Source organism: Zootoca vivipara, chromosome 8, assembly GCF_965207765.1.
Source record: "Zootoca vivipara chromosome 8, rZooViv2.hap1.1, whole genome shotgun sequence".
NCBI lineage: Eukaryota > Metazoa > Chordata > Lepidosauria > Squamata > Lacertidae > Zootoca > Zootoca vivipara.
Window position 1 is genome coordinate 7403201 of NC_142591.1, and position 15950 is coordinate 7419150.

Sequence of the window (15950 nt, forward strand, 5' to 3'; positions counted from 1 at the left end):
TTAAAAAAATGCACCTCTGGGCTAGGAAAGAATGCTATGAGCTCTCCGCCGCCCTGTTGGTTGGTGATACGCGATGTACTGCTTGCAATATTGGACGCTCCGCAGCAACCCAAGCAGTAGCGCTGCGCTCAAACAGCCGCGTTTCTCTTTCGCTCGGCTCTCGTTCCAGTCGCAGGGATCTCGCACGCGCATGCGCAAGCAGAAAGCTGGTAAATGAACCCGGAAACTAAACGGGGGTCGTGTGAGTTTAAAATATTATGTCCTCTTTCCCCCTCCCTTTCCCCCCCTTTTTCTGCGCATGCGCCCAGAGTCACGTCTCCCCAAAGCAGCGTGGCGTCCGCGGCTGAGGGAGGCTCGTCGTCAGCGCTGCGGCCATTGGGCTCGGCTGCGTCCGTTGGGGCCTGCTTCGGGTCGAGGCCTTGCGTCGTGTGGGCGCGATGGGCCGCAGGCAGCGCCATAGGCGGCAGCCGCAGCCGAATACCCGAGAGAAGGGGCCTGGGGTGAGTCAGGGCCTGGGCCTGGCTGAGGCCTCGCTCTACACGTGTCTCGTTCCACGCGTGTCTCGCTCTACACGAGTCTCGTTCCACGCGTGTCTCGCTCTACACGAGTCTCGTTCCACGCGTGTCTCGCTCTACACGTGCCTCGCTCTACACTTGTCTCATTGTGCCCGTGTCTCTCTCTACACGTTGCTCCTTGTACACGTGTCTCCTACACATGCCTTTTGCCGCCGGGTTGGGTGGGGGGGGGTAGGGTTCATGTGACAGAATGCCTTCTTGCAAAACGGGATGGGCATGGGGCTTATTTATTTATTAAATCAAATTATTCATTTGTTTGGCATAAGATCTCAGGGCAGTTCACAGAATGAAATACAAAGTCAAAAACTTACTAGTTAAGTAAAACAGCAAAACAATAACCCTCCCTTCCCACAGACACATTAAAAAAGTGTAGAATATTAATCAGCCGAAGACCTGGTTGAAGAGGATGCCATGCTAAAATATATATAATGAAGATGCCAGGCGAACCTCCCTGGGGAGAACATCCCACAAATAGGGAGCCACCACAAAGAAATCCCATTCTTGATTTTCATGTTGCCTTACATAGAGGAGGCTCACGAAGAAGGAAGGGTACTTATTGGAAACGGAAGGAGTTAGCGCATGTTGGGTGGGTAAAGAAGGGCTGGCTTCCTTAATGTGCTAGATTTTTTGTGTGCAGGGAGTTCTATTATTACAGTATTACTATTACTGCTGTTATTTATTAAATTTGTATACAGTACTACCCTTCATCCAAAGAACTCAGGGTAGTTCACAGTGCACAATAAAACCACAAAGCCCATTCACGTACTCTGTTGGCGTTTGTCCGCACCTGCAGTTCTGAAGACACAGAATAAGGGATTTGCTCACTCTTTCCTCCTCTTGCTAACTTTTCACACCCACTCACTTTCAGGGCTGGCTTGAAACCTGCTACCCAGAGATTGTGAAGGAGAACGAGCTTTTCGAGCTCTACTATGGCAAGCAGGGCATCGTGCCTCCTGGGGAGTGGGAGAGCTTCATGGCAGCCCTGCGGGAGCCACTGCCTGCCACACTCCGCATCACAGGGTACAAGAGGTGAGCAAAACTTGGTTGCTGGTGCATATAGAATGGGGTGGGTCAAAATTGTACATATTTTCTAAAATTTGGTTACATGTGCATAAATTCTATGCAGTGATCTTAAAAGTGATGAAAGCAGCCTGCTTGTAGAGTAGGCCCTGCAGCTATTATCCCCATATTCTAAAGTGAAGGGGAGGAGTCAAGGTGAGAGAGTTCCTAACCTAGTGAGGAACTCATAGTGAGTTCCAAAGATGTTTATTCGGCTGTACGCCCATCATAAAACACAACACAACACAACAAATCAAATAAAAAGCGCAGACTCATACAAACCACAGATAATATAACACAATTCACAGCTCACAAGGACAAATATTAACAATTCAAAAAACATATCTTGAAGGTTTAAGATTAAGATTAAAAATTTAGGAGCCTAACTAAAATCAATATCTGATGTCATTTTAAAAAAATTCTTATGACTATCAATAATAAGCTAACATTCCATTCCATCTCTTGTACGAGAGGACGGCTGTTAGGAATTTAGCAACCTGTAGAGTAATATAAGGGTCCACTTCTTGAAGAACCCAAGCTAGCTGAATGTCAACTGGATTGTCAGCCAATGGCTGGATTATGGAATTTAATATACTAGCACAAGCCGAACTGTACATAGGGCAGATAAACATAACATGGTGTAAAGATTCAGTTGATTTCATTTCGCAAGCACACATTGAAGAGACTTGGCCCTTAGTAAATCTGTGTCTCAGCACGTTAGTTGGAAAAACATAGTGAGTTCATTGTCAATATTTCAAAACAGGGACTTTCTGAATTCCATAGTTCACACTGCAGTCTAAATCCTTCATGAGGAGGACAGGGAGCGGCACTTGTTGCAGCAGAACAGCTAGCATTGCATTCACAGCCCTGGCATTTATGCCATGAGGCTGGTGCAGTGAAGAGTCCCGGATTGCATTAACGTCTATAGACCCATTGCATTAATATGTGTAGTGATGAAATGCTTCGAGAGATTGGTCCTTCAACATCTTAGAACATTTTTTCCACTGGACCTTGATAAACACCAGTTCGCCTACAGGAGAAATAGGTCAACAGATTGCCATTGCTACAGGAGAAATAGGTCAACAGATTGGCATTGCTACAGCTTTTCACCTTGCAGCGAGTCATCTGGAGAGATCAGGGAATTATGTCAGAATGTTGTTTATTGATCATAGCTCAGCTTTCAATACCATCCTTCAGGACATTCTCATCGGAAAGTTAAGGGACCTGGACCTTTCTTCTAACATCTGTGATTGGATTAAAGACTTTCTGAGAGATCTGACACAAAGAGTGAGGATTGGACCTGTTACATCCACCTCCCTGAAGATCAGCACTGGCACTCCACAGGGATGCGTGCTAAGTCCATTGTATATTTGTTGTACAGTATACTCAAAAGGTATCCACATGGTGCTCAGAGAACAATCTGCACCTAAACATTGGCAAGACAAAGGAGATGGTGGTGTGGACTTTCAGAGGAAGAGAGGGGAGCTAGCTCCATTGTATATCAGGGGGGACTGTGGAGAGAGTCTCTTCCTTTAAATATCTGGGAGTCCATCTTAGTGAAGACCTAACTTGGAAGGTCAACACAGCCCAGGTGGTTAGGAAGGCCCAACAGAGACTTCATTTCCATAGGCTCTTGCGAAAGAACAAGGTTGGACAGCAACTGATGATTTACTTCTATCGGTCCACGATAGAAAGTGTTCTCTCATACTGCATTACGGTGTGGTATGCTGGTTTGACAGCCATGGACAGAGAGTCCCTACGGAGGGTGGTGAAGACAGCACACCATATCGTGGGCTGTCCTCTGAGTCCACTAGATGTTATCGCGGGAGACCATCGCCTCAGAAGAGTGTGGAACATTCTCAGGGATTACTTGCACCCTGGCCAGCACCTTTTAAATCTCCTGCCCCCGAGCAGGAGATATAGAAGCATAAGCCACACCAACAGGTTAAAGAACAGTTTTTACACATGGGCCGTGAGGCTGCTGTATGAAATACAGCAACATTGCAGCTGACATTCGGGGTTGGTGTAACAAGGACAGAGAGATTGTGGGGGGGTGGGATGTGGGGCTCATTTAATCTCACTGTAAACAAGTGGTACAGTGACAATAAAATTTTATTTATTTATTTATTTATTTATTTGATTGGGCCTGCTGCCATCATGCGACAGCAGAATGCCCCATCCCCGAGAGACCCAATTTCTGGGCTTTCGACTGGTGGGGATGCTGCTATCTGAAGCTTCCACCTCCTGTTTTGGGTTTCACATGAGAGTGTTCCCCCCGGTGTGCCGTCTCCATCAGGAAAGTTCGGCAGAGTCTGTTCCGTCCAGACCTCAGCGCAGTAGATTAGGAGCTGGGATTGCTCTGCTTGTCTCTTAGCCAGTACTCCTTTTGTGTATGGGGGAGGTGGGAGGGGCAGGGGGAATCCAATTTCCCCTTTGAGAGGAAACGTGCTCCCCTCCAATAAGCATGTATATAAGTTTGAAAGCTTTGAAGTGGAGAATGCAACTGACAGAAGCTTTCTTAATAAAGAAGGAAGCCCTGTAGTAAGGGAGGACTGTGTTCCTGGTTCCTTCACCATTGAAGCTTCTTATGAAATTAAACACAAAACCATTTATTTTCTACAATGGTTCTACAAAGTTGCAGTTGGCTGATGGAAATGGAACACAAGAGCCCTGTGGTGTATGCAGTTAATTTCTTTGTTGCGTTATCACAGGGATAAAGTCCACGTTGGACTACAAAGCTCATAATTCTTGGTCTTATGCTGTGCTGGCTGGGAGCAAAGGGAGTTGAACCCCTACATCTCAAAAGCCATAGACTTTATATCCCTGTACTGTTGGTGCTTGGCAAAAGCAAATATTTTGTAGGTCTCTGTACTTCAGAAATCTGCAGAACTTGCTTCACCAAGCAGTTTTCTGAAGTAATGGCAAACTATACCTGTGTAACTTGTATTATCCAGGGTGTGGGCAGGCTATGCTAAAAAATGTGTGTTGCTTAACATGGCAGGCTTGTTCATTGAAGAGCTCGCACAAGCAGTCCCAGAACAGAGGCTGAATTAATCCAGCCCAGGCCCTCTCTGGACAACCATATGCCACATCAGGGTTAAACATTAGAAATGAATATCAACTAAAAAGTATGAATTCCACCTTTTAAACATACAATAACATGATGGACAACAAGGCAAAAGAAAACCAGCTCATTTTTCCCAATCATACCATTAAACAAATTGACCCAATTAAATTTCCAGCCCCCCCCCTGTATTGCAATAAGCACAGCTTAATCTAGCAACAGTTAAAAATGCACACCATTCAATTCCACTCAAGCACACTTGTATATGATCAACACAACTTGCATGGAACACAAAGATTATAATGATTTAATATTAGATCCAAATTTAATATTCTGGCACACTCTTTCTTCAAATTCTACAAGTATTTCCTTAATTCAATTGTACATCCTTAGCAGCACTGACATGTCTGTATCCTGAGACCCAGGCAAACTTGGACAAATACTGACATGCAAGGCGCAATTCAACCTCTGATAAAAGATTCATGCCACTTTTCCTTTTATCTCACCTGAGGGGTGGGAAAGATCTAATAGGTTCTCAGCTTGGCAGGGTTGGGGGGGTGTTGTATAGAGCCCACTTTCCTAACAGACCTAACAGTAACACGTATCTATTCTCCCCCCCCTAATAAGAGTTAAACAGCTTATAAAATATTTTATAAAGTACTATTATTCATCTTGATTCTTATAAACGTTGGCACAGAAGCAACTTGAATCCATATTATAACTACTTCATGGAGAGGACAATTAATTAGTTACTACTGTATTTGGTTTTCTCTATTCTGGCTGTAAAAGAGACTCAAGACTTCTGTGGCAATATGGAGAAAGCCTTGTGGTAGCAGTTGGTAAGGTAAAGGTACAGGGACCCCTGACCATTAGGTCCAGTCATGACCGACTCTGGGGTTGCGGCGCTCATCTCGTGTTATTGGCCGAAGGAGCTGGCATACAGCTTCCAGGTCATGTGGCCAGCATGACAGCCGCTTCTGGTGAACCAGAGCAGCACACAGAAACACCATTTACCTTCCCGCCAGAGCGGTTCTTATTTATCTACTTGCACCTACGAACTGCTTGGTTGGCAGGACCTGGGACCAAGCAACGGGAGCTCACCCCGTCGCGGGGATTCGAACTGCCGACCTTCCAATCAGCAAGCCCTAGGCTCTGTGGTTTAACCCACAGCGCCACCCGCGGCCCGGTAGCGGTTGGTACCTTGTAGTAAACTGACATACTGATTAAATTTCGAACAGCCTCCAGTCATGTAAAATGTACTTTTCAAGAAAATGAGTCCGTTCCAAAAATCCTGTAACTATGGTAGTATTGTGACGGGGTGAGCTCCCGTTGCTCGGTCCCAGCGCCTGCCAACCTAGCAGTTCGAAAGCACGTCAAAGTGCAAGTAGATAAATAGGTAGCACTACAGCGGGAAGGTAAACGGCATTTCCATGTGCTGCTCTGGTTTGCCAGAAGCGGCTTTGTCATGCTGGCCACATGACCTGGAAGCTGTATGCCGGCTCCCTCGGCCAATAATGCGAGATGAGCGCCGCAACCCCAGAGTCGGTCACAATGGACCTAATGGTCAGGGGTCCCTTTACCTTTATGGTAGTACTGTAGTTAGAATTAGGTATTTATTGAGATTTTTTAAAGTAGTTACAGTGAAATAATAAGTTTTACTGGTTTCTTATTCTACTGTTTTAATGTTGTTTTTCATTTTGTAGCCATGCTAAAGAAATTCTCCATTGTTTGAAGAATAAATATTTCAAGGAATTAGAAAACCAGGTGGTAGACGGTCAGAAAATTGAAATGCCTCAGCCATTAAGCTGGTAAGACTACCTGTAGGATAGCCATCAACATATTTAGCATGTTCCTGCCTTTGCTGTGTACCGTATATGCTGGCGTATAAGGCGACTGGGCGTATAAGACGACCCCTTACTTTTCAAGTTAAAATATAGAATTTGGGATGTACTCCAGCCCTTTTTTGGCGGGGAGGGGAGGGGAGGCTGTCTTCTCCAGCACTCAAGTCTGCAGCCGGGGAAATGGTGGTTTGTTTGTTTGTTTGCTTGCTTAGTTATTGAGAGGGGGAAAGAAGCCAGAGAGAGGAGAGATAGAGAAGCAGAGACATCGATCAAAAGGAGGGAGAGGGAGAGGGAGAGGGAGGCAGAGACATCGAGCAAAAGGGGGGGGAAAGAAACCATAGAGAGGATAGCGATAGAGGGGCAGAGACATCGGAGGCTCACACAGCCAGCGAAAGACGCTGAGCAGCAGTGAAAGAGAGAGCAGAGAGAGAGACAACGAGGCTGGCTCAGTGAGCAAAAGGGGAATAGAAGCCAGGGAGAGGGAGAGGGAGGCAGAGACATCGAGCAAAAGGGGGGAAAAGAAACCATAGAGAGGATAGCGATAGAGGGGCAGAGACATCGGAGGCTCACACAGCCAGCGAAAGACGCTGAGCAGCAGTGAAAGAGAGAGCGGAGAGAGAGAGAGACGGAGAGATCCCTTTGCTTTGCGCTGACAAAAAGAGAAGAGACAGCAGCTTGACACCAATGAAATACACAAAACTGTATCTCTGCGCTGATCCAGGTCACAAAGCCATGAGGGAGCCATTCTCCCTGGCGGGGAGCAGCCCCCTCCCGAGCGCGCTTCTTTGCGTTCATATGGTCACTGCATACAGTGGGGATGCGGCCGTTTTTGAGCTCCCCCCACCGTATGCGGTGACTGCAGATTCTTGGACCCGGCGTATAAGACGGGCCCCCAACTTTTGAAAAAAAATTCCTGGGTTCAAAAGCCGTCTAATACGCCAGTATATACGGTAATTGTCTACACTGACTTTAAAGGAATATTAGCCATTTTTTCCTGCTATGTGGTATTCTCAACTTATTAGTTGCAGTGTGATCTTTTTAAAGATTATTCTAAATGGACCCATAAATACATGTGTGGAATACCATTGAGAAGTGACTGCAGGGGGAATGGGTAAAAATAGCCTCTCCGCTTCTAACAGTGTGAACGTCTGGTGAATTGGAGTCTGTTCTATGTACAAGAGGAGCCCTTCATTTGCAGATGGGCTTCTTGGGATCCAAGTTGGGATGGTGGAGAACTCTGGTTCACTCCACAGGAGCAAACCTTCCCGGCCAACATCCAAATTTTGTCGGTCGGGATCTCGACGGACTGCCTGGATCTCGTGGGAGTATGCTACTATTCCGCCCATTCCTTTGATGTCCAATGGAGGTCACAATGTATTTTGACACAAAATCAGGTGTGCCATAGGTGTGCCATCTGTCCAATCTAAGTTGATAGGGACACTGTGCCATTCGCATGTGATGCTGTGGCCAAATTTGATCACAATCGGGCAAGTGGTTTCGGAGAAAGGTGGGCATTAACAAAACACATTTTCTGCATATATGAATGATAAGATGGAATGGCATGCTCCATTTTTCCATTTCAAATATCCTGGTGATAGTTCTTACGAAAACTGTATTTCATTAGGTATCCAGAAGAGTTGGCATGGCACACAAACCTAAGCAGAAAGGTCCTGCGAAAATCCCCACAACTAGAAAAATTCCATCATTTTCTTGTTAGTGAAACAGAATGTGTAAGTATGTTCCTAAGTTGTTGTTTTAATTCATTTTGTGTCTTACTGTGATCTTTTGCATCAAAGAATTGTTACTCCCTGTCTTGCCATTGACATGTCCCTTAGGGAACTAGAGATTGCTGTGTCAAAGTGAAAAGTAAGGTGCACATGAAAGTGTCTTCTGACAATGTGTTAATGAAATTCTCCCATTAATAGTTTGTTAGGAACAAAATCAGAAAGGATTAGAGCAATAAAACTTGCATTAGGGTTTCATATATACATTTTCTGCATCTAGAATATTCCAAACCTAAAATTGGAGTTGCCACTGATTACAAATTTTTATTTTATTGTTCTAGGGGAACATTAGTCGTCAAGAAGCTGTCAGTATGATTCCTCCCCTGCTACTTAATGTCCAGTCTCATCACAAGGTAGGCCTTGCATTGCTATTGGATCTTGAAGTCTTGTTAAAAGTAGCCTGACACAGTACATCTGATATACGGTACTCTTTTTTTATTATTATAAATTTGCAGTATATTACAAATTCACCCTGGGGAGTGGCTTTGCTGAAGCCTGGCTTCAGGGTATCAATAAGACACATTTCTGTTGCTTAAAAGGTTGGTCACTCAGTTGCGCATTAGGGCAGTGGCCAGTTGCACGAGTGGCTTAATCATTTTATCCTTTTACAGTATCGCTTCATTCTTTCTCAATTACATACATTCAGAATAAAAAGGATTGTGAAGTTAGCTGGAAAGGTATTTCAACACATACTTGAATTAATGCATTCTTCATTGATGTACTTCTATTCAATTGCTACGGACTGATCTTAATTAGATCTCCCAGTTTTAACTGGAATGTTTGTAGTACAGTGGTACCTCGACTTAGGAAGACGATCCGTTCCGCGGCCGTCTTCGTAAGTCGAAGTCTTCAGTTGTCGAAGCGCCCGTTCTTCGCATGCGTGAAGTGCGATTTCGTGCTTCTGCGCATGTGCCGACTGCGCGCGCCGCTTCTGCGCAGGCGAAAGACTTCCGGGTTTGTCAACTTTGTAAGTCAATCAATCAAAAGTTTATTGCATTAGCCATATAGCCATAGCACATATAAAAGATCAAACAGGCAACTGTCGCACAACAACATAGAATACAACAAATACAACTATAACATTAAATATAACATTAAATATAAAATCCAGCTGAGTGCGGCTGGTAAGGTAAGGTAAAAGACAAAGGTAAAAGACAAAGGTGTGTCGACTGTGAGTATAACAGGAATTTACATAGGACTAGGGCTGGGCAAGTTAGCCGAAAAGGTGGCCCTGAGTTTCAGGGCCTGTAAAATGTAGATGGCCACATCGCGTGAAACCAAGGGGTTGGCGTCCACCAATAAGTACTTCATGCGGTCGATGTCCCGTGCGATGGTCGTCGGGATTAAAGAGAGAAGCCTGGATCTTACTGAGGCATATAAAGGACAGTAAAAGAAAAAGTGTATATAGTCCTCAATCTTTCTCTCATTGCATGGGCAAAGTCGAAGGTTCAATGGTGTGTTGGAAAAAACGCCATGTAAGAATGCTGTAGGAATGACGTGGAATCGAGCTAGTGTGAAGGTCCTTCTTAATGTGGGGTTTGTCAATTCGCTCAGATAGTGGGCCAGAGATCTAACTGCCTTCACGTGGGGAAGCCACGTGGAGAGTTTGCCACTTTAGATTGTGCTAGATCGAAGGCTTCATCCCTAGCTATGATCCAACTGCGGATTTTATTTTATTTCGGAAGTCGAAACCTTTGGAAGTCGAGTCGTTCGGATGTCGAGGTATGACTGTATTGTGGAGGGCTTAGAATCATCTTACTGAAATGAAGAATTCTGTAGACTTTGCCCTTTACTGAAGTAACTACTTCTAAGCAGATAATACAGCTGTGAGAGTTACTTTCCCAGGTACTGTATGTATACGCAAAATCGCGTATATTGAGGAACACTATCTAAAAAGCCTAAATCCACCAAACTCCACCACAGTCGCTCGCTCCAAGCCTCCTTTCTCAAACTCCCAACTCTCCACATGCCTCAAAAGCCGATCCAAAGCCTTCTGGGATTGCAGTTGCAAAGGCTCCTGGGATTGCTAGCTGCTTCAACACTCTTTTTGTGCCATTTTTGCAGTTTAAATTGATTTATTTAACTGATTCCCAATGCTTTGCATATATGTGGTTGCACACGAGTTGAACGTGCATTAGTGGGGAGATGCCTATATGTAATTTAATTTTTTGTACATATATTAATGAGCTCTTTTATTTGTGTATTGTTTTCCTCTTGGTAGATTCTAGATCTGTGTGCTGCACCAGGGTCCAAAACTGCCCAGCTTATTGAAATGCTGCACGCAGACATGAATGTTCCTTTTCCAGGTAAGTGAGATGGAGTGTTATATAGAGATACTTGCCCCATTTTTTGTTGAGAAACAAAATTCATTTCAGTCAAGGCTGTACCTTTCAGGGTTAGCATTGGATTATGGCCATTAGTGCCCAGTTTTCTCACACATAAGATGCAATTCAACCCAAGAAAGAGGCGGACCTTCAAGTAATGTTTTTGAAGGTTTGCCAAAAAGATTCATGAAGGGGAGAGGGCTTAAAGCCACATGGTGCCAAACAGTATAGGCCCTGCATAGAATAGGGACCTGCTTCTGGAACCTCAATATGGTTGCTGTTAGCAGTTGGATCTTACCTGTGGATTCCACTATTTCACCTTCCTCAGTGCAATCACCCCTTTGTCACACATTTTCTTAATATTGAGGTATATGTATTTGTGTATTATTTCTGCTACTTGGCCACACTGGAACCTTTAAGCCATCACCCAAGAAGCACCCGTTCCCTGTTGTGTTTCTTTACCTGGATTAAAAATGGGCTTCCACTTCTTTTATATTAGTTGCGTTTCATCCCCTTTCTCGTGTCTGGTCATTTTGTGTTGGCCTTTTCCTGTCCCTCTGCTTTCCCAGATCCATCCTGTTTTTGTCATCTATCAGTCTTCATATTCTCTTCCTGTATCTTTAGTGCCACCAGTGTTTCAGACACCTTTCCTGTTCTTTTTTCTTATATCTCTCACGACAAAGTTCCTTCCTCATTACCCTGACTTCATCAGTTTATTTTTGTAGGCAAAGCTACTAAGTGGTTTCATAACTGATCATTTCTTAGAATGCTTTTCTTGTTTTATTAAAGCCACTTAAAAACAAATCTACAACACTTCTCTTTTTATATAACTTCAAATAATGCTCAAAACGTAACTTAACTATCGCATCATGTGGTTATTAGATCATACAATGTCCTGAGCTTCCTGTTTCCAGCGGTGAGAAATGGCTGACTCCCATACAATCGGACCCCAGCCGTGCCAGTAATCCAGGGCTGATATGGGGGTAATTAGCCTTGGCAGACTCCCCAGGGTGGGGGAGGACTGTCTCGTAGACCCGCAGATTGTCCGAGGTTGCCAGCTTGCATCGTGCAAGAGGCAGGACACTGGGTCCCAGAGCACGAAACAGCTGGCACTCTATGAAGTCACTCTCATAGCCGGGAATATCTGTTTGATGAAATAATCAGATTTGGAGAATAAACAGACATAGTCTGGACCGAAGAAGACAGAAAAAACCTGCAGATTTGTACAGTCTCTGGCTAGGACTTCAAGGCCCGGACTTCGAAGAGATTCGAGTCATGGTGTTTGGATCAAGGAGGTATTGTACGGTCTTTTTTCTCCACAATACTTACAATTGGTTTTTCTGCCAAGCCTCATTAAGAAATCTAATTTATTTTGAGGCGTACATATGGACTTCTATTTATAATTGGGTATTCAACTGTGCAGCTTTATTTGGCTTGAAAGACTTGATAAAGAAAAGAAGAAACAAGATGGCGCTTGTTAATGACACAGCACAGAAAAATGCGAGTTCCCTGTTTCGAAGGAACTGGAGATGCTTGTTGGCTGACTTTGTAGTGATTTGAGACAATAAATTGGGATAACATGCAGAGCAGCTGTTTGCAGAGTTTCTTCATTAAGTGTGAGAGAGAAGGCTAAATGGATGTCTAGCAGCTCCTAGGGCCCAGGAGAGGGGAATGTGTTGTCTCCAAAAGCTGATCGATCGTCAAATGATTTATATCTGTGGAATACAGTTTCTTTATAGTACAAGATGCAAACAGTATGCCTTTCATCAATCGACATACTTGGACAACAGACCGGATGGGAGTAACTTAACAACTTAACAACATGGGAGTTGCTGTCTCATTAAATTTTAAATGAGGACTTGGGCAACAGCCTGGATAGGAAGTGGAATGAGGTCAGGAGGGGCTGCGCTGGTAAACAGACAGTTGGAAAAATACAATCTTACAAATAAAGCGGTACTTAATGGATATAAGGATATATGACTTTTGACATGATTGAGAATCGCACAGCCAGGAATGGAGAATTTTAAAATGGTAAAATTGGAATGTGGAAAATAGGAGAACAACAAGAAGAAGCAGGAATGAGACATGAGAATGCTCTTCAGGAGGTCCAGACTATGGGAAGCCCAGAAAAAATTAATAATTAATAATTTGGACTACAATTTGGCTCTTTTTTCTTTTCTTTTTTAGTTTAGTGTTTTTCATTGGAATATGATTATATGTTAATTGGCTGTTTGTATTGGAAAACTAATTAAAAAAAAGACCAGACAATGTCCTATAAAATGTTAATGTCAATTGACACCCCCTCCCTCGTACTTTATATTGATGATTATTCTAAAAAAAATTCTCATAAATTATGCTTTTGCTTATAACATTTTCTTAATATTCTTTTGAGCACCTTGTCTAATATACTGCAGAAAAATTCATTTGTTTGCCCCCTCCAGAATTCCACCTTTAACCTAAAGAGTTCATTTTTTTTTTCTTTAGAGGGATTTGTAATTGCAAATGATGTGGACAACAAGCGTTGCTATTTACTGGTTCATCAAGCAAAGAGGTTAAACAGCCCTTGTATCATGGTTGTAAATCATGATGCTTCCAGCATCCCTAATTTACAGATCACCACTAATGGAAAGAAGGAGATCCTCTTTTATGATAGGATATTATGTGATGTCCCTTGCAGGTATGTGCTTCTGACTTTTTAATACTAGTATGCCCTTTACATCACATCAAGATAACCAGGTGTGATGTTTTGTATAGGGAGAGAGGATTTGCATCTGAGAGACTGGAGTTCAAATCTCTTGCTCTGTGGGTAACCTTGGGCAAATTATTATATCCCAGGATTGCTTCTAAATGTGGGAAGCAAAAGTGCTCATGCACGCCACTTTGCGCTCATTGGAAGAAGTGTGGAATACAAAATAATTCATAAGTTTCTAAAATTAAAGCATAGTAAAATTTTCTCAGCCTTAATTATTATTTTTAGTTGTGCACAATAGCCTTTTCTCAGTGTCATGTTTGTCTTTTGCATCCTGTTCAGTTTTCTTTGAAGTATGCATCTGCTTTGAAATAGCAGAGATCTCAAAAACTGAACCACAGTCTTACTAACAACAGCTGTGCTTAAAAACAAACAAACAAACAAACAAACGGGGAAAGGAGTAACTGAAAGAATAGACTACAAAAGTGTGCTTCACTTTTTGCCAAATCTAGCCTGTTGATTTTCTGGTGCTGATAGAACCTAGTGGTTGATATAATCCAGGGTTAGGCAACCTAAGGCCCATGGGCCGGATGCTGCCCAATCGCCTTCTCAATCTGGCCCGCAGATGGTCTGGGAATCAGCATGTTTTTACATGAGTAGAATGTGTCCTTTTATTTAAAATGCATCTCTGGGTTATTTGTGGGGCTTGCCTGGTATTTTTACATTAGTAGAATGTCTGCTTTCATTTAAAATGCGTCTCTGGGTTATTTGTGGGGCATAGGAATTCGTTCTTTCCCCCCCCCCCCAATATAATCCGACCCCCCACATGGTCTGAGGGACGGTGGACCGGCCTATGGCTGAAAAAGGTTGCTGACCCCGATATAATCAGTTTCACAACTTGTTTTTCAGGAGAAATTACAGCCTGACCACAATTTCCCATGCATTGGTAACCTCATGGCTGGATTACTGCAATAAGACAGTCTATATGGGGCTACTATTGGGATGGTGCAAAGGCTCCAGCTGCTACTGGATATGGTGACTAGGCTTCTTGGGGGGCAAATTGCTACCAGCATATAACACCCTGATTGCGGGGTTTGTACTGACAGCCAATCTGCTACCAGGCCGAGTTCAAGGTGCTCGTATTAATATATGCATCCCTAAACAGCTCAATATCAGGTTATTTAAGAGACTGTTTGAACCCTTCTATACCCAGTAGACAGCTGCCATCTGCGGGACAGTTTCTCCAGCAAGTTCCAAAGCTTTCAGAAGCCTCCTCTATAGTAGCTCAGAGCAGAGCTTTTAGTGTGCCTCTATTTTGTTGGAATAGCATTCCTGTCAAAATACCATCAGTACCTACTATCTGCACTTTCCAGAAACAACTGAAGACATTTTTGCTCCAATACGCTTTCCTCGGTGGATAAATTCTCTTTACCACGACCATCCACTTGTTACTGATTTAGATTAGTTTTGGTTTAGTTTTAGTTGTTTTTCTGTTTTTCACTGTTTATATAATTGCCTTGAGACAGTGTTTTAGAAAGCGATTAATAAATAATAATAGTCAATGATGCAATTATTTCTGATTTTCAAAACACACAAGGTGTGTTACTGACTCAGAATGTAGCTTACTGGTTTCATTGGAATTCATCTCCTCTTGCAGTGGAGATGGTACCATGAGAAAAAACATTGATGTATGGAAAAAGTGGACTACTCAAAACAGCTTGCATCTACATGGGTAAGAAACCATTTTATTTCTAATATCACATCCTTTTTGAACTTCAGTGGAATAAGATTACAAGTAATAACTTCACATTTTCACAAAATGTATTTCCTTGTATTTTAATCTCCCCACCCTTCAAGGTATTTCAAGCTAGTTTACTGTAAAGTTAAAAATTGGTTCACACACATCACAAGCATATACAGTAGATTTTATGCCTAGTGGGGCACAGGAGCAAACTTTTTGCATGAAATGCCTAGATGTCAGGGCCCTTAATTAGTAAGGGTTTTATCATGATGATGTAATAACTATGGTGTCCAAAACAGAGGCCAGTGACTAAATAATTCAGAATATTTTGCTGTGAATGAGTAAGATAAGTGTATAAACTCAGAGGTAGTATTCAACTAAGTTTTCCTCAGAGTAGACCTAACTTAGCCATGCCTGTCAATTTCAGTAGGTCTACTCTGGGTAAAAATTGGTTGAATACCACTAAAATATATAAAAGCAAGTTTTTCTTCCCTTCAACTTTGTTTTCAATATTTGACAATTGATTTTTTAAATGTTGCAAAATGGAGAAAAGAATAACAGATGTGAGAACAATATAAACTCTCATTAACAAATACTGCACCATTGATAATACTTCACATGCTTTAATCTGGACACATTCCAGATTCATAGTCGTACATTCCCCCATTTATATTCTCTCTGCTGCTTTCCCAACCAAACCCTTCACAGTAAGAAGGCAGCTTTGGCCAACAAGGCATTAATTATTCCATGGTTGATCATACATTTTAGAATATAACATACTGACTTATGTATGTCCATACCAGTTATAAAAAAAGATTGTAGAGAGTAATGGTCTTGCAATCTGCTCCTTTGTTGTTTATCTGGATTAGCACA

General features: G+C 42.8%; 1 protein-coding gene across 1 annotated transcript in view; it reads left to right on the top strand.

Annotated features, from left to right (window-relative positions):
- Positions 1-298: 298 nt before the first annotated feature.
- Positions 299-15950, top strand: part of NSUN2 (NOP2/Sun RNA methyltransferase 2) — a 39072-nt gene continuing 23420 nt past the window's right edge. Inside the window, exons 1-8 of the mRNA XM_060278063.2 lie at positions 299-500; positions 1444-1604; positions 6402-6506; positions 8164-8269; positions 8605-8676; positions 10545-10629; positions 13132-13324; positions 14994-15068. Of these exons, the coding sequence (XP_060134046.2) occupies positions 438-500; positions 1444-1604; positions 6402-6506; positions 8164-8269; positions 8605-8676; positions 10545-10629; positions 13132-13324; positions 14994-15068 (860 nt within the window). The 5' untranslated portion in view covers positions 299-437. The remainder of the gene's footprint in view (positions 501-1443; positions 1605-6401; positions 6507-8163; positions 8270-8604; positions 8677-10544; positions 10630-13131; positions 13325-14993; positions 15069-15950) is intronic.